General features: G+C 46.2%; 2 protein-coding genes across 2 annotated transcripts in view; one reads left to right on the forward strand and one right to left on the reverse strand.

The window, feature by feature from the left end:
• SCYL1 (SCY1 like pseudokinase 1) overlaps positions 1–9,718 on the forward strand; it is a 41,580-nt gene extending 31,862 nt beyond the window's left edge. The window contains 4 exon segments of the mRNA XM_070951220.1: positions 1,766–1,858; positions 2,709–2,960; positions 5,624–5,690; positions 8,136–9,718. Coding sequence (XP_070807321.1) covers positions 1,766–1,858; positions 2,709–2,960; positions 5,624–5,690; positions 8,136–8,260 — 537 coding nt within the window. The 3' untranslated portion in view covers positions 8,261–9,718.
• Positions 9,719–10,370: 652 nt separating this feature from the next.
• Positions 10,371–21,813, reverse strand: part of LOC139322202 (serine/threonine-protein kinase MRCK gamma-like) — a 106,981-nt gene continuing 95,538 nt past the window's right edge. The window contains 6 exon segments of the mRNA XM_070951219.1: positions 10,371–10,438; positions 13,316–13,401; positions 14,897–15,014; positions 17,937–18,054; positions 19,394–19,514; positions 21,316–21,400. Coding sequence (XP_070807320.1) covers positions 10,388–10,438; positions 13,316–13,401; positions 14,897–15,014; positions 17,937–18,054; positions 19,394–19,514; positions 21,316–21,400 — 579 coding nt within the window. The 3' untranslated portion in view covers positions 10,371–10,387.

Genomic DNA, 21,813 nt, shown 5'->3' on the forward strand with positions numbered 1-21,813 from the left:
GTGGCACCCCACACATAAGGCGCCTCGAGCACGACCTCTGCCCCCCTGCCAACACAAACTGCGACTGGTCAGAGAGAAAGCAGGAGAACCACTGTAATACGGTGCCCCCAGCCCCTCCAGCCGGCCCAGCATGATACCATGATTGATGATATCAAAAGCCGCTGAGAGGTCTAATTGGACCAGGACAGAGGAACAACCCCTGTCCTGAGCCCTCCAGAGATCATCAACCAATGCGACCAATGCCGTTTCCATGCTTTACCCAGGCTTGAAACCGGACTGGAACGGGTCTAGCTAGACAAAGATAGATACATACATAGATAGATGATAGATGAATAGATGAATAGATAGATGGATAGATAGATAAATAGATGGATATATAGATAAATAGATGGATAGATAGATGATAGATGATAGATAAATAGATGGATAGATAGATGATATATGATAGATGATGGATGGATGGATAGATACAGTAGATGATAGCTTGATAGATAGATGATAGATGACAGATAGATGACAGATAGATAGATAGATAGATAGATAGATAGATAGATAGATAGATGGATGATAGATGGATGGATAGATAGATAGATGACAGATGACAGATGATGGATGGATGGACAGATAGATAGATGATAGATGACAGATGACATGATGGATGGATAGATAGATACAGTAGATGATAGCTTGATAGATATAGATATAGATATAGATAGATAGATAGATAAATAGATGGATAGATAGATGAATAGATGGATAGATAGATAAATAGATGGATAGATAGATGATAGATGATAGATAAATAGATGGATAGATAGATGATAGATGATAGATGATGGATAGATAGATGACAGATGATGGATGGATGGATAGATAGATACAGTAGATGATAGCTTGATAGCTTGGTAGATAGATGATAGATGACAGATAGATGATAGATAGATAGATAATGATAGATATACATAGATAGTTGATAGATAAATAGATGGATAGATAGATAGATAAATAGATGGATAGATGATAGATAAATGGATGGATGGATGGATGGATAGATAGATACAGTAGATGATAGCTTGATAGCTTGATAGATAGATGATAGATGACAGATAGATATAGATAGATAGATAAATAGATGGATAGATGGATAGATAGATGATAGATGATAGATAAATAGATGGATAGATAGATAAATAGATGGATAGATAGATGATAGATGATAGATAAATAGATGGATAGATAGATAAATAGATGGATAGATAGATGATAGATGATAGATAAATAGATGGATAGATAGATAAATAGATGGATAGATAGATGATAGATGATAGATAAATAGATGGATAGATAGATAAATAGATGGATAGATAGATGATAGATAAATAGATGGATAGATAGATAAATAGATGGATAGATAGATGATAGATGATAGATAAATAGATGGATAGATAGATAAATAGATGGATAGATAGATGATAGATGATAGATAAATAGATGGATAGATAGATGATAGATGACAGATAGATGATAGATAGATAGATAGATAATGATAGATATACATAGATAGTTGATAGATAAATAGATGGATAGATAGATGATAGATAAATGGATGGATGGATGGATGGATAGACAGAGAGAGAGAGAGAGAGAGAGAGATGATGGATAGACGTTTGAGAGAGAGAAAGGTTTTGGAAGGGAATGGCAAGTGAACCGCGGTGGCTGTGGGTTCTACCTAACTGAATGTCAGTTTTCCTCTTTGTGTCAACAGCAAGAAACGGAGCAGCCGAAGAGGCAGCCCAGCCCAGATGACTGGAACAGCTCTGGCTGGTCGGAACCGGCCCAGACTTTCGGCAGTAGGACAGTAAGTCTCCTTCAGGCTGCCTCAAACTAACTGGGCTGCCCTGCTTTGGCTTCCTCGATCTCCACAGGTGTGCTGTGTTTCTCCGAAAATAAGACCTCCCCAGATAATAAGCCCAATCGGACTTTTGAGCGCATGCGCTAAAATAAGCCCTCCCCGAAAACAAGCCCTCCCTGAAAAAATATAAGCCTTCCCTGAAAATAAGCCCTCCCTGAAAAAAGCTTTTCCCGAAAATATTTAACCACATGTGCAGCCGGTCCCCGCCATTTCCTCTGGTTAGGGTTAAGGGGAGAGAGCTGGAAATCAGGTAAGACAGCAAGAGGAGCCCCGTCTTGCTCCATGCGCCCCAAAATAATAAGCCCCCCCCCCCCCCGAAAATAAGGCCAAGCGCTTATTTTGTGGTTCAAAAAAAATATAAGACAGGGTCTTATTTTCGGGGCAACACGGTAGCTAGAATGACATACCAGCAGATGGCAGAGTGGGACCTTCTCTGCTCAGGTTCAGAAGACTGGGATTGGGATGGGAGACCACGTGGTGAGCCACAGCAGTAGGCTAGACTGGGAAGTACAAAAAAACGCCCCGTAGGAAAGCTGGATGGTGGGTGGGAGAACTGGATGGGCCAACGTCAATCCCCAAAATCAGCCTTGGCTCATTTTCATTAGAGTGAGGTTGGAGGACATTGGAGGGATAACAAGGCATTTGTGGGGCTCGTGTCCCCCTCAAACCTCTGGAAGCAATATAGGAAATCCCCCTTCTTTCTTTGTTCCAGAAGTTTCTGCTCTTTCATGAGGACTAGAAACTTCCCATTTTAAACATTTCTCTAGATTTTGCTGCTTTGTCTTCTGTTTCGTAGGTTACCACCACAGCTTCCGACAGGCAGGACTCGGACTGGAACAGCTCTGCCTGGGATCTGGAGCCGTCCTGGAGCCCCAAAAAGGGGGCGGCTACCCCCACGGACCCGCTCCCCTCCAGCCTCGGCACCAAAGCAGCTGCAGCCCATCAAGACATCAAACCGGCGAGCGATTATAACTGGGGGAGCGTGGGCTCCGGGGACAAATCCGATCCGTTTTCCTGTCTGGCTGGGAAGCCAACATCGGAGAGGCAGGTGTGTGGCGGCCCTGGGGATGCAGCCTGTGTTGGGTGGATTAAACCATGGTTAGGTTCATCATGGATTGTCGCTAAATGAATCAAGGACCATCTGTATTGCTGAAAGTGGCATAAGGGAAGGAAACAGGCTGGTTATTCACCTTGCTCTGAGCCAGAATGGGTTTGGGATGGTTGACTAGCCTGGTTGTCTGGATTCACATCACACATGAAGTTAGTTAGTTAGATACAGATAAACAGTCGGAAGGGACCTTGGAGGTCATCTAGTCCAAACCCCCCCCCCCCCCCGGTCCAAGCAGGAGACCCTACACCATTTCTGACAGATGGCAGTCCAGTCTCTTCTTGAAAGCCTCCAGGGATGAAGCTCCCACAACTTCTGAAGGCAACTTTTGTTCTATTGGTTGATGGTTCTCACTGTCAGAAAATTCCTCCTTATTTCCAGGTTGAATCTCTCCTTGGTCAGTTTCCATCCATTCTTCCTTGTCTGGCCTTCAAAGGTACTTTAGAAAACAGCTTGACCCCCTTCCTCCTCTCTGTGGCAGCCCCTCAAATATTGGAAGATGCTCTCCTGTCTCCCCTGGTCCTTCTCTTCACTAGACCAGCCAGGCCCAGTTCCTGCAACCTTCCTTCGTCTGTTTGAGCCTCCAGCCCCCTCATCATCCTGGTTGCTCTTCTCTGCACTCTTTCTAGAGTCTCCACAGCTTTTTTATAGTGTGGTGACCAAAACTGGATGCAGGACTCTACGTGTGGCCTTATTAAGGCTTTATAGAGTGGTATCAGCACTTCCCTTGATCTTGATTGTATTCCTCTGTTAATGCGATTTAGGATCGCATTGGCTTTTTTTGCTGCCACCACACACTTTGGCTCCTATTTAGCTGGTTGTCCACTAAGACTCCAAGATCCCTCTCACAGTCACTGCTCTTAAGCCTTGTTTCACCCAGTCTGTATGTGTCTGGTCAGTTACAGCCTCAGCCTGTATTTCAACACGTCACAAACCAGGTTTTCATCGAAAGCCCATCGTACGATCCATCAGTGCGGACGTCCCTATTCCACGAATATAACCGTGGTGTCTGGTTAATCCTGGTTTGGCACGTAGCTTCACCAGCCTCCTTTGTGAAGTTAGCCACGGTGGATAGTAAACCCTGTTTCTTTGCTTAGCGTGATGTGCGGATGCAGCCACTTGAGTTTCATTCAGTAAACCCAGGTTAAATTACTCCATGTGGAAACCTAGGCAGGGAATATCTTTGCCTGGATAAAATAGGGGTTAAAATCAACTTTTTGCTGAACCACAGGGTGTTCTCACCCAGTTTTCAAAACACGACAAACCCTCTTTAGTTAAATCAAAATATTCCTTTATTAGGAGTGCCAGCAGCCCCGGCAAAAAGTTTCTCTCTCAAGTCTGGCTGGCCAGAGGTTGAATAGTTTTCCGCCCCATCTATTCATCTCCGCCCCCTGCCTTTTATCCCCAGAACTAGGGTGGGGCTTCACCAGCAGCAGTGGCTCTTCCGTCCCAAGGACCGGCCCATAGATTTCCACTGCTCTCCTCTCCGAGAGTTCTCCGAGAGCTGTCGTGGGTGCACTGAGGTACACCCACATTTCACCAATTCTCCGCGAGCTGCACTGGCTCCCTATTGGTCTCCGGGCACAATTCAAGGTGTTGGTTATTACCTTTAAAGCCCTACATGGCTCAGGGCCAGGGTATCTTCGAGGCCGCCTTCTACCGCATAGCTCCCAGCAACCGGTAAGATCCCACAGAGTTGGTCTCCGGGTCCCGTCAGTTAAACAATGCCGGCTGGGGGGGCCGTGGGGGAGGGCCTTCTCTGTGACGGCCCAAGCTCTCTAGACCCAGTTACCTCCTGAGATCCGGACCATCCCCACCCTATTGGCCTTCCGGAAAGCGGTGAAGACCTTGCGATCTGGCGAGATCCGGCCATGAATGGTGTGAATGGGTTTTAATTGTTTTTAATGTTTTAATTTCTAATGTTTTTATATATGGTTTTTAAATGCATTGTAAGCCACCTTGAGTCATCGGAGAGGGGCGGCATATAAATTGAATACATAAATAAATAAATAAAATCTCTGCCCCCTGCCTTTTATCCCCAGAGCTAGGGTGGGGCTTCACTAGCAGCGGTGGTTCCTCCGTCCCAAGGACCAGACCATAGACTTCCCCTGCTCTCCTCTCCTCTGCCTTCTGTGCATCTACGTGTCAGGCACTGGACCCAGCTCTTCCTCCTCTTCCTCATCAGCCACCTCCACTCCTTGGGGGCTGTTGACTCTCCATTTGAGGGCTGACGGACGGCCCAGGCTCAGCCTCTGCCCCCCCCCTCTCTCTCTCTCTCTGTCTCTCTCTCTCTCTCCCTCCCTCCCTCTCCCTCTCCCTCTCCCTCTCCCTCTCCCTCTCCCTCTCTGCCAGCTCCATTCCCTTTTCCCCCTCGGAGCTCTCAGGTTGCCTTGACTCCTATGCCTCCTCCTCCTCTTCCTCTGATTCGGCTGCTGGAAGGGCTGGCAGACAACAGCCCACAACGCAGGGACTAGAAACACGAGAATGCAACTTCTTATTTTCTTAAAGATTGACCAGATCACCACCTCACCCTCAACCCAAATTGTAGTGTGGTACAAATGCCAGACCAGCCTTAAAAACTTGTATATTTTGTGTTTCCTTAGAAAAATGCCGACTCCCTGCGTGAATGGACCTTTGAGGAAAACTGGGCCACGCTGGGCTCCGATCAAGGTACGGTGCCTTCCCATCAGTGTATTTATCCGTGTAGTAAGGATGTAGTACAGGTAGTCCTCAACGTATGACCTCAACGGAGCCCAAACATTCTGTTGTTGAGACATTTGTTAAGTGAGTTTTGTCCTGTTTTAGCAATAGCAGTAGCACTTAGACTTTATAATGCTTTTACAGCCCTCTCTAAGCGGTTGACAGAGTCAGCCTCTTGCCCCCAACAATCTGGGTCCTCATTTTACCCACCTCGGAGGGATGGAAGGCTGAGTCAACCTTGAACCAGTCAGAATTGAACCACTGGCAATGGGCAGAATTAGCTTGCAATCCTGCATTCTAACAGGAAGGAAGGAAGGAAGGAAGGAAGGAAGGAAGGAAGGAAGGAAGGAAGGAAGGAAGGAAGGACAATAGCAACAGCACTTAGAGTTATGTACCGCTTTACAGTGTTTTCCAGCCCTTTCTAAGCCGTTTACAGAGTCAGCCTCTTGCCCCCAACAATTCGAGTCCTTATTTTACCCACCTCGGAAGGACGGAAAGCTGAGTCAACCTTGAGCCGGTCAGGATTGAACTGCTGGCAGTCGGCAGATTTAACCTGCAATCCTGCGTCCTAAATTGCATCCTAACTGCTGTGCCACCAAGACTTTTCTTGCCACGCTTGTTAAGTGAATTTGGCTTCCCCATTATTGACTTTGCTTGTCGGAAGATCATAAACGCTGATCACGTGACCCCGGGGTACTGCAAGGCGTCATAAATTCGAGTCAGTTGCCAAATGAACTGTTGTAACTGGAGGACTACTTGTATTATTATTATCCTTATTATTATTAACTTTTATTCATTAAACATGAAACTCAAGTCAACTGAACATTTAAAAATGTATCACAAATATCACTGACTGGCGCTGATGGTCGATACGGGCTGCTATCAGCATCCTAGGTATCAACCAAGTATCTTCTTAAAATGTATGTTGTTCCGAGTAGCACAGTCTTTTGCAGTTCCGCAGGGGTTAGTGCAGGAAGCTGCAATTTCATGATGATGATGATGCTTTGGACATTAGAGTTCCTGCATGGGAGACAAATTCTTTGGGTGTCTAATCACACGCCAAATAAAGCTATTCTGTTCTGTTCTGTTCTGTTCTGTTCTGTTCTATTTTCTCTTCTTTTCCTCTTCTCTTCTATTTTCTCTTCTCTTCTCCTTTTCCATTCTATATTCTATTCTATTCTATTCTATTTTTTCTCTTCCCTTCTCCTTTTCCATTCTATATATTATTCTATTCTCTCTTCTTTCTATTCTATTTTAATTTTCTCTTCTCTTCTCTTCTCCTCTTCCATTCTATATATTATTCTATTCTATTCTCTCTTCTATTTTCTCTTCTCCTTTTCCATTCTATATATTATTCTATTCTATTCTATTCTATTCTATTCTATTCTATTCTATTCTATTCTATTCTATTCTCTTCCTTCTATTCTATTCTATTTTCTCTTCTCTTCTATTTTTTCTCTTCTCCTTTTCCATTCTATATATTATTCTATTCTATTCTCTCTTCTTTCTATTCTATTTTAATTTTCTCTTCTCTTCTCTTCTCTTCTCTTCTCTTCTCTTCTCTTCTCTTCTCTTCTCTTCTCTTCTCTTCCATTCTATATATTATTCTATTCTATTCTCTCTTCTATTTTCTCTTCTCCTTTTCCATTCTATATATTATTCTATTCTATTCTATTCTATTCTATTCTATTCTATTCTATTCTATTCTATTCTATTCCTTCTATTCTATTCTATTTTCTCTTTTCTATTTTTTCTCTTCTTTTCCATTCTATGTTATTCTATTCTATTCTATTCTCTCTTCTATTTTCTCTTCTCCTTTTCCATTTTATATATTATTCTATTCTATTCTATTCTCTCTTCCTTCTATTGTATTCTATTTTCTCTTCTATTTTTTCTCTTCTCCTTTTCCATACTATATATTATTCTATTCTATTCTATTCTATTCTATTCTATTCTATTCTATTCTATTCTATTTTCTCTTCTCTTCTCTCCCATTCTATATATTATTCTATTCTGTTCTCTCTTCTCTTCTATTTTCTCTTCTCCTTTTCCATTCTATATATTATTCTATTCTATTCTATTCTATTCTATTCTATTCTATTCTATTCTATTCTATTCTATTCTATTCTATTCTATTCTATTCTATTCTATTCTCGTTGCATTGGGCACACTGGGAAGATGCTATTTGATCAAATCTGAAAGCTGGATAGAGCATCAGTCCATCCAATGTGCCTTTGTCCAAGAGCTTCAGACTAGAATACCCATCAATTTCTCTTCTCTTCTTTCTCTTCTATTTTCTCTTCTCTTTCTCCTCTCCTCTTCTTTATTTCTCTTCTATTCCTCTCTGCCCTGGCTATGCTCGGACGGAGTCAGCAGCCCCCCCGGCCACTTTCTCTTTCCTTTTCGGATTTGCAGGTCCCAGCAAGACGGAGCTGGCTCGGAAGAAACGAGAAGAGAGGCGCCAGGAAATAGAAGCTCGGCGAGCCGAGAAAAAGGCAGCCAAGGGACCTATGAAGTTGGGGGTCAGGAAATTGGACTGACACTCTGCCCCACGCCCTGTTCTTTTTTTTTTTTCCCCCACACCACGTTTGGACAGCTTGATGCCTTCAAAGAGACTGCAAGGAAGAGGCTGGAAGTGTCTGCAACTCTGATCCCCCAACCCAGTTTTGAAACGGAGTGGGAAATTCGGGGTTCCCTCCATCCGGTCTTGCTCGACGTGGGGACTCACAGTCAGGCCCACCTGCGCCACACCTTCCTTTGCAACCTGCTGGCCAATTTCTCTGGTTTCAGATAGTTAAATATGAGACTTCTGGAAGCCTTGGGGTAGGGGGTGGGGACGTCACACGGTCTCTGTGTGCAAAGAAAATGAGAGTTTTGCACAGAGGCAAAGTACCAGGCGGAAGTGTGCATGGGTGGGTGTGCGCGTGTGAAGGTGATAATCCATGCCTGTTTCATCAGCTGACACGTAAGCAGAGAAATGAAATATGAATGAAAAACTGCAAGGATTCCCACAATCCCTGGCCAATCTCTTTCTCTTTCTCTCTGTCACTCTTTCTGTCTTTTTGTCTATTTTTCACTCTTTCTCTGTCTTTTTCTCTCTTTTCTGTATCTGTGTCTCTCTTCCTCATTCTTCTTCTTTCTGTCTCTGTTTCTGTCTTTTTCTTTTTCACACTCTGTCTTTTTCTCTCTTTGTCTCTGTCTCTTCCTCAGTCTTTCTTTCTCTCTCTCTGTCCCTCTGTGTTTCTTTTTCTCTCTCTGTCATTTTCTCTTTCTGTCTCTGTCTCTTTTCCTCAATCTTTCTTTCTCTTTCTTTGTCTCTGTCTCTCTGTTTTTTTCTCTATTTTTCACTGTCTTTCTGTCTCTGTGTCTCTTTCTCAGTCTTTCTCTCTCTTTCTCTTTCACTCTTTTTCTGTCTCGTCTTTTTCTCTTTCTTTCTGTCTCTCTCTTCCTCAATCTGTCGTTCTTTCTCTCTCTTTGTCCCTCTGTCTCTCTTTTTCTCTATTTTTCACTCTCTCTTTCACCATCTGTGTCTCTCTGTTTCCTTCTGTCTTTCTGTGTCTCTTTCTTTCTCAAGGTCTTTCTTTCTCTAGTCTCTCCCTCTCTTTCTGTCCCTGTCTTTCTGTCTCTCCCCTCTCCCGGCAAACCAAACACCTGCCTTTGCTTGGCATGGCAAACTTGGGTTAAACTTGGCTTCATCCTTGGGTGGCTTTTGCCTGCAAAGTGCAGCTGCCTCAGTGTGATAGTTTGCAAATCTGGAAAACGGGTTAATTCTAAGAAGGAAAAAGGGATGCATTTCCTACTCACCCCCGGCATAAATTTTGCAATTTGGCTGGTTTTCGGCAATCAGGTTGCCGAAGGGGGAGGTATATTTTGGTTTTCTCCCTCAGGGCTACTGAGAATTACGGCTGAAGTGAGGTGGGATGGGGAGGAACGAGAATCTCAATCCCTCTCGTGTTTTTTTTTTCTTCTTTTAGTAAAATAGCTTGCAAGCAACTTTAGGAGATGGTTTGGCGCAATTATTTTACTGCTTTTACAACCTGATGAAAACGACACACTTGATTCAAAGGTTTGGGCTGAAACCAGGCAAGGAAAAACATCCTCAACCTTCTGTTACTTCTCACGTTACTCCGGAACTATTTCAAGAAAAAAGCCCTTCAGGCAGTTAATGTAATATATATATATATATATATATTTTAATGTGCATTCACCCAGAGAGGTTAGACCTCCTCCTGTTTAGGATATGGCTGGAAATAGCTTAGCTTTTTTTTTTTTTTTTTAAAGTAAACATTAAAAGGGTCTTTAAAAGTGTCCTGACCAAAGGTCCTGACTCCATGACTATTTGTGCAACAAGCAGGACAGGGGAAGAATTGGTGTCAGCAGTGGGATCCACAAAGCAGCAGTTTCGGTTTCCTCCAAGGTTCACAGATCTCCTGAGGGGGTAGTGCAGGAGGGACACGGATCCACTGTCCCACCGTAGGATTAAGTGCAGCACAGGTGCGGCTTTCCTGCAGCAGACCCGGAATCCAGCTGCTGCCCATCCTTCCTCTCCTCCCTCCCTAGATAGCAACAAGCAGGCACATCAAACGAGCTGGATGTTCTGTTGCAAACTGGCACCGGCGTACTTGCTTCGCATGTGTTTCGCACTGGCACCCCCCGGGGCCCTCCTGTCATGTGGTGCTGGTGCTCCTTGGACTGGACGGAAGACTGGAATCCGAGACCTATTGTGGGGAAAAAAAGCGAGATCTTAAAAGAAGGAACCAATCTGGGTTGTATTTTAGAGAAGAAACTCCAACGGAAAGAGAATAACGAGTTGGAAGGGACCTTGGAGGCCTTCTAGTCTAACCCTCTACACAAGCAGGAAACCCTAGACCAGTGATGGCTCACCTTTTTGCCATCGCGTGCCAGGAAGGGGTGGGGTGGGGGAGGTTTGCCCGTGTATGTGCCCACACCCATAATTCTATGTGCCCCGCCACGCACATGCAAGCGCAACCCCCCCCCCACTCCTGGCACGCGATGGCCCGGTAGGCCCATTTTTCTTTCTCACCTGACTCCAGATCCTTTCTATGCATCTGGGGAGGGCAAAAACAGCCTTCCCCACTCCCTTGGAGGCCGGAAGTTGAGAAACGGGACGTTTCGGGCCTCCGAGGGGGTGGGGAAGGCTGTTTTCACCCTCCCCAGAAAAACAGGCCTTCCCCTGCCCCCCCAGGCCCTCTTCTGGTGGGCCCAAAAGGGCCGAAAATCAGCTGACAGAGCTGAGCTGGTGTGCCAGGCAATATGACTCCACATGCCGCAGGTTCGCCATCACGGCCCTAGACAATGGCGAACCTATGGCACGAGTGCCTGAAGTGGTGCGTTGAGCCATGTCGCCTGGCACGCCTGGCGTCACCCGTTCCTCTTCTGGGTTTCTGGCGCACCTGCGCACGCGATGATCAGCTGGCCTTATTGAGTGCGGCAAGTCCCAGAAACTGGAAGAGCTGGCCAGTTGATTGGGTCGTGTTCATGTGCGCCAGAAACCTGGAAGACTAGCTGGCCGGCATGCATGCGCGCACTGGAAACCAGAAGTTCATTTTCGGGTGCACGCATGTGTCCTGGGCAGCTCCTCTTCCGGGTTGCGGCCCAGCACGCACGCACTCCCTTTTGGACAGTTGGTGCCAAAAAGGTTCGCCATCACTGCCCTAGACAAGGGGTGTCAATCTCGGTTTCCTTGAGGGCCACATCAAGGTTGTGTTTGACCTGGGAGGGCTGGGGGCGTGGCATGGCCATGGTGAGTGTGGCATGGCACGGGACTCGTATCGGGGGCACCTGTGGTGGCCAAGTGCTAAGGCAGGACTTCCCCGAGACCCACCCTCCTCATAATCTCCTTTCCTTTTCCTCTTTTTCCTTCCCTCTTCCTTCTTCCTTCCCCTCTTTCCTTCTTTTTCCTTCCTTGCTCTCTTCCCGTCTTCCCTTCTTTTTTTTTCTTTGTCTTTCCTCTTTCCCTTAAGAATAGAATAGGATAGGATAGGATAGGATAGGATAGGATAGGATAGGATAGAATGAGAGAATGGAATAGGAAAGGGAAGGGAAGGGAAGGGAAGAATATACAGAAGAGAATATACAGAATTAGAAATAGAATAGAATAGAATAGAATAGAATAGAATAGAATAGAATAGAATAGAATAGAATAGAATAGAATAGAATAGAATAGAATAGAATAGAATAGAATAGAATAGAATTCTTTATTGGCCAAGTGTAATTAGACACACAAGGAGTTTGTCTTTGGTGCACACGCTCTCAGTGTACATAAAAAGAAAAGATAAATTTGTCAAGAATCATAAGGTACAACACTTAATGATAGTCATAGGATACAAATAAGCAATCAGGAAACGATATCTATAAATTGTAAGGATACCGGCAACAAAGTTATAGTCATGCAGTCATAAGTGGGAGGAGATGGGTGGTGGGAACGATGAGAAGATTAATAGTAGTGCAGACTTAGTGAATAGTTTGACAGTGTTGAGGGAATTGTTTGTTTAGCAGAGTGATGGCGTTCGGGGAAAAACTGTCCTTGTGTCTAGTTGTTCTGGTGTGCAGTGCTCTGTAGCGTCGTTTTGAGAGTAGGAGTTGAAACAGTTTATGTCCAGGATGTGAGGGGTCTGTAGATATTTTCACAGCCCTCTTTTTGACTCGTACAGTATACAGGTCCTCCATGGAAGGCAGGTTGGTAGCCATTGTGTTTTTCTGCAGTTCTAATTATCCTCTGAAGTCTCTGTCCGTCTTGTAGCGTTGCAGAACCAAACCAGACAGTTATGGAGGTGCAGATGACAGACTCCATCATTCCTCTGTAGAATCCTGTCCCTTCCTGGATGCTCAAATGCAAAAGGGGAAGAAACATTTCTCCTTTTGTTTTTAGCTTGTTTTGATAGTCCTCTGCCAGCAAAAATGGAGCTGGGGGGACAGGGACTGTGTGCAGCTCCTCCGTGCCCCTTTCTCGGTCTGGACAGCCTCCTGCAGCCCTCTGCCAGCAAAAACAGAGCCCAGGGGGGCCACATACGGCCCCCCAAGCTCCCTTTTCATTGGCAGAGACAAAGGGGGTCGGTCCAGGCCTGTTTCCAGGCCGGCACTGTGGGCCAGATCTAAGCACCCCAAGTCTTGGGATCCGGTCTTGGGCCTTGAGATTGATACCCCTGGCTAGACATTCCTAATTCCTGCAATCTCTCAAATGCTAGAATACCTGCTCTCATGTCACCCCTAGTCCTTCTCTTCACTAGACTGGCTATGCCCAGTTCCTGCAACCGTTCATCGTCTGTTTTGGCCTCCATCATCATCCTGGTTGCTCTTCTCTGCACCCTTTCTAGAGTCTCCACATCTTTTCTATATTGTGATGACCAAAACTGGATGCAGGACTCTAGGTGTGGCCTTACTAAGGCTTTGTAAAGTGACACTAGTAAATCTATCTGTGATCTCGATTCTGTCCCTCTTGTTAATGCAGCCTAGGATTGCATTGCCTTTTTTTGACAGCTCGGCTCAACCACCTTCAAACGCACTTGGGGCATGTCAAGAAAACCCCACCCCCTGGTTCCGCGCTCCCAGCTTCCATTTTTGCCGTCCCTTACCTCTCCCAGTGACGAAACGGCGGAGAAGAGAGACTGCGGAGACACCGAGGAGTTGTCAGAGATTGAACTGGCTGACTTGAGTCTTACTGTGTGACGAGAAAATAGAGGAGGCAATTAGCAAGAGGCTGAAGGAGACGCTTTTTTCCAAGAGAGGCCCTGGGTGAATAGAAATAGAAATAGAAATAGAAATAGAAATAGGAAGAGAAGAGAAGAGAAGAGAAGAGAAGAGAAGAGAAGAGAAGAGAAGAGAAGAGAAGAGAAGAGAAGAGAAGAGAAGAGAAGAGAAGAGAATAAAATAGAAGAGAAGGGAAGGGAAGGGAAGGGAAGGGAAGGGAAGGGAAGGGAAGGGAAGAGAAGGGAATAGGAAATGAAAGGGAAGGGAAGGGAAGGGAGGGGAAGGGAAGAGAAGAGAAGAGAAGAGAAGAGAAGAGAAGAGAAGAGAAGAGAAGAGAAGAGAAGAGAAGAGAAGAGAAGAGAAGAGAAGAGGAGAAGAGAAGAGAAGAGGGGAGGGGGAGGGGAGGGGAGGGGAGGGGAGGGGAGAGGAGTGGGAATAGAATAGAATAGAATAGAATAGAATAGAATAGAATAGAACAGAACAGAACAGAACAGAACAGAACAGAAAGTGGAAGGGACCTTGGAGGTCTTCTAGTCCAGCCCCTGCTCAAGCAGGAGATCCTATACCATTTCAGACAAGTGGCTGTCTAGTCTCTTTTTAAAAACCTCCAGTGATGGAGCATTCACAGCCTCTAGTAGCAAGCTGTTCCACTGGTTAATTGTCTTCACCGTTAGGAAGTTTCTCCTGAATTCCAGGTTCCTTCTCTCTTTGGTTAGTTTCCATCTATTGTTTCTTGTCTTGCTTTCTGGTGCTTTGGAGAATCATTTGACCCCCTCCTCTTCTTTGTGGCAGCCCCTCAAATACTGGAAGGCTGCTATTCCAATAGCAAATCCTTCATAAAAGTTATTGCATTACATTCTTGATTAAATTATCTTTCCATTGATATATAATTTTATGGTACTACCCCGCCCCCCCCCAAAAAAGTGGTGTTCTTAGTTAGTTTAGAAAATACACTTTTCCCAAAAGGTTTCCACACTTTTGGCCACTAACTGTAGAAGGGCACTGAAAATAATGACTTAGGATCATTTTTCACACTTATGACCGCTTCAGTGTCCTTATGGACACCTGATCCAAATTCAGATGCTGGGCAACTGGCTCACATTTATGACGGTCGCCCTGTCCCAGGGTCACGCGATTTTCCTTTTGCAACCTTTCTGACAAGCCAAGGGGGAAGCCAGATTCATTTTGCGACCTTTCTTGCCACCGTTGTTAAACGAAGCGTTCCGGTTTGTTAGGTTAGTGACACAACCGTGTGACTAACCTAACAAACCGCAACGTTTCACTTAACAGCGGTGCCAAGAAAGGTCGCAAAATGGGGCAAAACTCACTTAGCAACGGAAATTTTGGGCTCCACTGTGGTCGTAAGTCGAGGACTGCCCGTATTCCCCACCCCGCTGCTCCAGGACCCCTTAAAAGCCCCTCCACACACATCCCAAGTGGCCCTTGTTTCCCAGGGTGCTTCTTACGTGAGGAAACAGACCCCAAAGGGGTCCCGTTGTGGCCCTCAGGCGATGGCCGCCGTATCTCGGAGAGGCTACTGCAGCGCATTCGGACATCGGCCTCCCGCCTCTTCTCTTCCTGCGCCTGGAAGTAGGGTTAAGAAGTAGGGTGGAGAATAAACAATGTTGGATTGGAAGGACTCCTGACTGAACTATCTACAGCAGCAGTTTAAGAAACGCCCAATTTTTGCATGCGGAATAAACCATAATTTTAAGACCGATCAATCACAATGGACCTGGAAGGGACCTTGGAGGTCTTCTAGTCCAGCCCCCTGCTCAAGCAGGAAACCCTATACAATTTGGGACAAGTGGGACAAAGCCTCCACTGATGGAGCATCCACAATTTCTGGTGGCAAGTTGTTCCACTGGTTAATTGTCCTCACTGTTAGGAAATTTCTCCTTAATTCCAGGTTGAATCTCTCTTGGATTAGTTTCCATCCATTGTTTCTTGTCCTGTCTTCTGGTGCTTTGGAAAATAATTTGACCCCCTCCTCTTTGGGGCAGCCCCTCAAATACTGGAAGACTGCTGTCATGTCACCCCTAATTCTTCATTTCTCTAGACTAGCCAGACCCAATTCCTGCAACCGTTCTTCATATGTTTTAGTCTCCAGGCCTTTTAATCATCCTAGTTGCTCTCCTCTGCACTTTTTTTTCCCAAACTCTCAACAACTTTGTGTAACGTGGGGACCAAAACTGGATGCAGTATTCCAGGCAGTGGTGAAATCCTCCGTGGGTTTGCCACCAGTGGCAAACACATGTGTGCATGCAGTGTGCACCAAATGCACGCTGCACACGGAAAAAGGAGCCGTTTGAAGGTAAGTAGAACAGCGAGGGGGGAAACAGCTGTGCCACGCGATTTAGGAATATAAATCCCGCGGCACAGTTGATTGTCGGAAAGCTGTTTTTTTAATACTGAATCGGTAGTTTTTATTACTACGTAGCATTTCACCCCTGATTCCAGATGTGGCCTTACCAAAAAAGCAGTACTAATACTTCAGGTGATTTCGATTCGATGCCTAACGGGGCGTAGATCATAATGGGGCAGCATTTCCTTTTGCTGGGGCTGCAAAGCTGAAGAATTGCAGGCTGGGTTTGCCTCTTTCCAACCAAACCATCATTTGGCTCATCGTGGATTTGGCTGTCAATCATGGTCAACCAGCTGTTCTCAAATATTTTGGACTTGGGGGGGGGCTCTTTGCATTCTTTAAAACGATGGGAGGATCCCCAAAAGCGTTGGTTCGTTTTAGCTATTGATTAGAAATGGAAACAGAGATGTTTTAAAAATGTTTCTTTGACTTTGGGGGTGCCCAGGAGCCTCCGTAAACCACACTTTGAAGAGCACCGGCCTAGGCGATTATAATATAATATATTTATAATAAACTGTGGCTTGTTTATTACAGCTATTGGTTTCGCCTCTGGCATTCAGTCAGGAGGGCACAAAACATGATTTATGTTTTTTGTGGCACCCCTAGATTTCCCATAATGTGGGGGCCAAACTTTGCAAGCCCTTTGCTTCCATGGGTGGGGCTGTTTTAACAGGCAAATGGCACCTACAGTTGCACAGCTGCACTTATTCTGGTTTCCCACACACAAACCATCACAGTCAAACGTGAGCTGACTCGTGTTGTGGCTTGGCGCAACACACTCTAACTGAACCACTGGATCAGCTGCCTGATCCGACGGGGAGGGAGGCTGGTGAGAGATTGGGAGAAGGGAGAAATCAGCCGTGTCATGCCCCCGTCGGAGCCTGAATCTTCGGAGGCTGACGGAGATTGAGTGGGCAACTTGGGAGGAAAATGGGGAGGAGCAGGGGCAGTCAGGCCAGGGCCTTTCAGGATAGGGACGGCTTGTAGGCAGGGAGGAATAGAGGCAGGATGAAAATGAGAGACAGAGCTCAGGTGAGGAGCAAGAACCATCCCCTCCTGATCCTCGAGCACGGAGAGTGGAGAGAAGACGGGAACAGTGTAGACTAACCTGGGTACTCAGGAGGAGAGCGCCCCCAGTGGTGAAATCTAAAATTTGTTGATACCGGTTCTGTGGGCGTGCCTTGGTGGTGGTGGGGTAATGTGACTGGGTGGGCGTGGCCAATTTAAAAAAAAAATTAAACCATTTTTTCTACAACCTCTTCTAAAACCCTTTTTAAAAAGCCTCTGCCGATCAGGCAACTCAGCTTGGATCGTCAGAGGCATTTAAAAGAAAAAAGGGGTTTTTTTCTTTTAAAAGCCTTTGACGATCTCAGCTGAGCCGCACGATCATCAGAGGCTTTTTTTTTTTACTTTTAAAAGCATTTTTTCTACAACCTCTTCGGCCGAAAAAATGCTTTTAAAAGTAAAAAAAAATAAAAAATACTCAGCTGGGCATTGGGGGGGGGGGGGGGGCAGGGATTTTTGCTACCGGTTCTCCGAACCACCCACCTCCATCGCTACCGGATCAGGCGATCCGGTCCGAACAGGGAGCATTTCACCCCGAGCGCCCCGCTCCTCTTCACAAGGCACACCTGGGGACTGAGACTTAAGGAGACACTGTGGGGAGGGGCATTCATCGGGAAGAAACACTGAATTCCTGGAGTGTTGAGTGCCGACATTTGAACTTTCCTGGATTGCTTGCATTCTTTCTGGATTTCTTGCTTTGCAGCCGCGATGCTCACAGCATTGGGATGGACTATTTGCATCCAGAGGCTGCTTGAGGTTTGTGTGTGTGTCATCACTTTGCTCTGGGACTTGCCAGAAATGTGGGAGCATTTGGGGAAATTTGGAGCAATAAAGGGGCTGTTTGAACTGCCAGCTGCCTGTGTTACACCTTTGTGCCTTGTCATCACAGTTGTGGTCCCCAACCTTTCCAGCTTTGGGGACCAGCCATGGATGGAGAGGATATGGTTCCGTGTGAGCGGCAGGTGAAAATGTGCACCTGCCCTTGCATGGACCGGTTCCAAATGGGCCACAGCCCAGTACTGGCCCATAGGTTGGGGATCCCTGATGCAAAGGGTAGCAGAACCGCTTTTACTCACCAAGTGTAGATCCTGTAGTTGATGCTGCTTTTCGCTCGGTCCGACGTGGACCAGGTGATTGAAGTTACTCGGGGAAGAGATGAGCCTGGCGCGGAGACTGGGGTTATGCATCATCTCTCTGTGAGGGACAGAGGAGGGGCAGTGCCTAGCACGGGGCACCCTGCTCAGAGGTGCCAGCCAGCTGGCAGCAGATCAAAGCCACACAACTCCCTGAGATACTTCCTGGCTGGGTTCACACAACCGTCTTAACTTGCTCCCTCCATCTATCTTCCAGCACAACTTATGATGGCACTCGGGACTAGAATTTCCATTGGTAAGCGATGCAGAATTATTTCTTTATTTAGCATACCGGTAGTCCTCAACTTAGGACAACTAAACCCCAAAATGTCTGCTGACGAACGAGACGGTTAAGTGAATTTGGTCCCATTTTACGACCTTCCTCGTCGCAATTGTTAAGTGAAGCACTGCTATTGTGAAGTTGGTAACACAGTTATGAAGTGAATCTGGTTTCCCCATTGACTTTATTTGTCATAAGGTCGGAAAAGGGGATCAAGTAACAACCCCCCCCCCCCCCGGGGACACTGATACTGTCACAAGTACATGCCAGTTGCCAAGCATCTGAATTTTTTGGTCACGTGACCATGGGGATGTTGCAACGGCCGTTAAGTGTGGAAAAATGGTCATAAGCAGGGGTGGGCTTCAAATTTTTTTTTTGCAAGGGGTTCTCTGCCTGGTTGCTGGGTGGGTGTGGCCATGGTGGGTGTGGCCTAGTCGGCCTTTTGCATCGTGGTGGTGGTGGTGGGGGCATTTTTGCCCTCCCCAGGCTCCGGGAGGGTTTTTTCGAGCCTCCGGGAGGGCAAAAATGGCCTCCCCAGGCTCCTGAGGCCTGTTTTTGGCCTTCCCGAAATTCCAGTAGGCCTGTTTTTCACCCTCCCCGAGCCTCCGCGTGCACCCTGCACTTCCCTGCATTTAAAAGGGGCCGCGTGGGGAGGGGAGGGGCAGGGTGGGAGGGGCCAGTCAGGAGTGGGATTTGGGGGTTCTCCGAGCTGCACAGAATCTTAGCTAAAGGTTTTCCCGAACCCCCAGCAGCCTATCCCTGGTCATAAATCCCTTTTTTCAGTGCCATTGTAACTGAACAGTAAATAATCTCTTGTTAAGTCGAGGACTACCTGTGAAGCAATATTTGTGCAATATAAGCTAGAGAGTCGCCTTGTGGTGAGATGGGTGGCGAACAAATTTAATAAATAATAAATAAGAATAAAGATATCCAGCCATTTGGATTTGCATAATATGCTGACCCACATCAAAATTAACCGGGATTTCAATTAACCAAAAGTGGAAACTTTTCGCTAATTGAGGTAAAATGAGAACGGCACCGGATTTTGCGACAGCTTGTGTAACTTCTGAATAGCGGCGGTCAGAAAATCCCCGGGCTGCCCCTCTCTGATCAGCCTCACCTCCTCTGATGTTGCCGCTCCTCCTCGGAGATCCGGAAAGAGAAGCACCGCTTGTGTCTAGTCCTCATGAGGTACCGCCGGCTGTTATCAGTGGTCTGGGGGATTTCGAACTCATCCTGGTCTGGAGAAGGACAGGAAATTCAGGCTCCTCACATCAAATTTAGATTTGCACAGTGCACTGATGTTAGCGAGGCTGATTTAATTAAGAGAATAACAGAGTCGGAAGGGACCTTGTAGGTCATCTAGTCCAACCCTCCGCCCAAGCATGAGACCCTACACCATTTCTGACCAATGGCAGCCCAGTCTCTTCTTGAAAGCCTCCAATGATGAAGCTCCCGCAACATCTGAAGGCAACTTCTGTTCCATCGGTTGATTTTTCTCACTGTCAGGAAATTCCTCCTTATTTCTAGGTTGAATCTCTCCTTGTTCAGTTTTCATCCATTCTTCCTTGTCTGGCCTTCGGATGCCTTGGAAAATAGCTTGACCCCCTTCCTCCTCTCTGGGGCAGCCCCTCAAGTATTGGAAGAGGCTCTCCTGTCTCCCCTGGTCCTTCTCTTCACTAGACCAGCCGTGCCCAGTTCCTGCAACCGTCCATCGTATGTTTGAGTCTCCAGTCCCCTCATCATCCTGGTTGCTCTTCTCTGCACTTTTTCTTAGAGTCTCCACATCTTTTTTATAGTGTGGTGACCAAAACTGGATGCAGGACTCTAGGTGGGGCCTTACTAAGGGTTTAGAGAGTGGGATTAGGACCTCTTGGCTAGTTGGTTAGTCTCAGATGCAGCGCAATCTTAATAAACCTGTGCTTTATTGCAACTTTAATGTGAATTTTAAATTTATAAATACAGGTGGTCCTTGACTTCTGATCACAGTTGAGCCCCAAAATTTCTGCTGCTAAGTGAGACATTGTTTAAGTGAGTTTTGTCCCATTTTAGGACCTTTCTTGTCATAGTTGTTAAGCGAATCAGTGCAGTTGATAACTTAGACACCCGGTCGTTAAGTGAATCTGGCATCTCTGTTGACTTTGCTTGCCAGAAGGTCGCAAAAGGGAATCACGTGAACTTGAGACACCGCAACCATCATAAATATGAATCACTTGCCAAGCATCTGAATTTTGATCACATGACCCTGGGGATGCTGCAATGGCCATAAGTGTGAAAAACGGTCATAAGTCACCTTTTTCAGTGCCCTTGTAACTTTGAACTGTCACCGAATGAAGTGTTGTAAGTCAAGGACTATCTATATATATCAGTGGTGAAATCCAAATTTTTTTACTACCGCTTCTGTGGGTGTGGCAGGGGAAGAATACTGCAAAATCTCCATTCCCTCCCCACTTCTGAGGGAAGGATACTGCAAAATCTCCATTCCCACCCCACTCCAGGGGAAGGATACTGCAAAATCTCCATTCCCACCCCACTCCAGGGGAAGGATATTGCAAAATCTCCATTTCCACCCCACTCCCAGGGAAGGATACTGTAAAATCACCACTCCTAGGGGAAGGATACTGCAAAATCTCCATTCCCACCCCACTCTGGGGCCAGCCAGAGGCGGCATTTGCTGGTTCTCCAAACTACTCACAATTTCCGTTCCGTTCCGTTTCTCCAGAACCTGTCACAACCTGCTGGATTTCACCTCTGAGATATATATATATATATTCCGAGGTGGGTATGTATGTATGTATGTATGTATGTGTGTATATGTTTCTGGGCCTTTTTTCTGCTGACAAACTGCAACTCTGTGTTGCTCTCTCTATGTATATATATATATATATATAAAGCAAATTTAATAAATAAATAAATAAATCTGGGTTCCACAAAATAATTGCATTTAGACCCAGGTCAGATTATTGTGTGCGAATGCAGCTCCTATTCCCTCTGCAAAGTCCTGGGTCTCGCGCTTTTACCTGCTTGGCATCCCCTCCTTACCTGCGCCTTTGTTCCTGAGGTAGGTCAGCCGGACTTTTTCGCTGCCAAAGGTGCACAACGAGCCTTCGGGATTCAGTGCGCGCACCTGAACGAAGGAGACAGGGATGAGCCACCGTGGTCCAGTGGTTAGAGTGCAGTAAGGCAGGCTACTTCTGCCGACTGCCGGCTGCCTGCAATTTGGCAGATTGAATCTCACCAGGCTCAAGATTGACTCAGCCTTCTGTCCTTCCGAGGTGGGTAAAATGAGGACCCAGATTGTTGGGGGCAAGAGGCTGACTCTGTAAACTGCTTAGAGAGGGCTGGAAAGCACTAGAAAGCACTAGAAGTGGTAGATAAGTCTAAGTGCTATTGCTATTTTTCCTTCCTTCCTTCCTTCCTTCCTTCCTTCCTTCCTTCCTTCCTTCCTCCCTCCCTCCCTCCCTCCCTCCCTCCCTCCCTTCCTTTTAGAATGCAGCATTGCAGGTTAAATCTGCCCACTGCCAGCAGTTCGATTCTGAC

Source organism: Pituophis catenifer, unplaced genomic scaffold (genome assembly GCF_029215685.1).
Source record: "Pituophis catenifer annectens isolate HBS135680 unplaced genomic scaffold, rPitCat1.0.hap2 SCAF_10, whole genome shotgun sequence".
Classification (NCBI taxonomy): Eukaryota; Metazoa; Chordata; class Lepidosauria; order Squamata; family Colubridae; genus Pituophis; species Pituophis catenifer.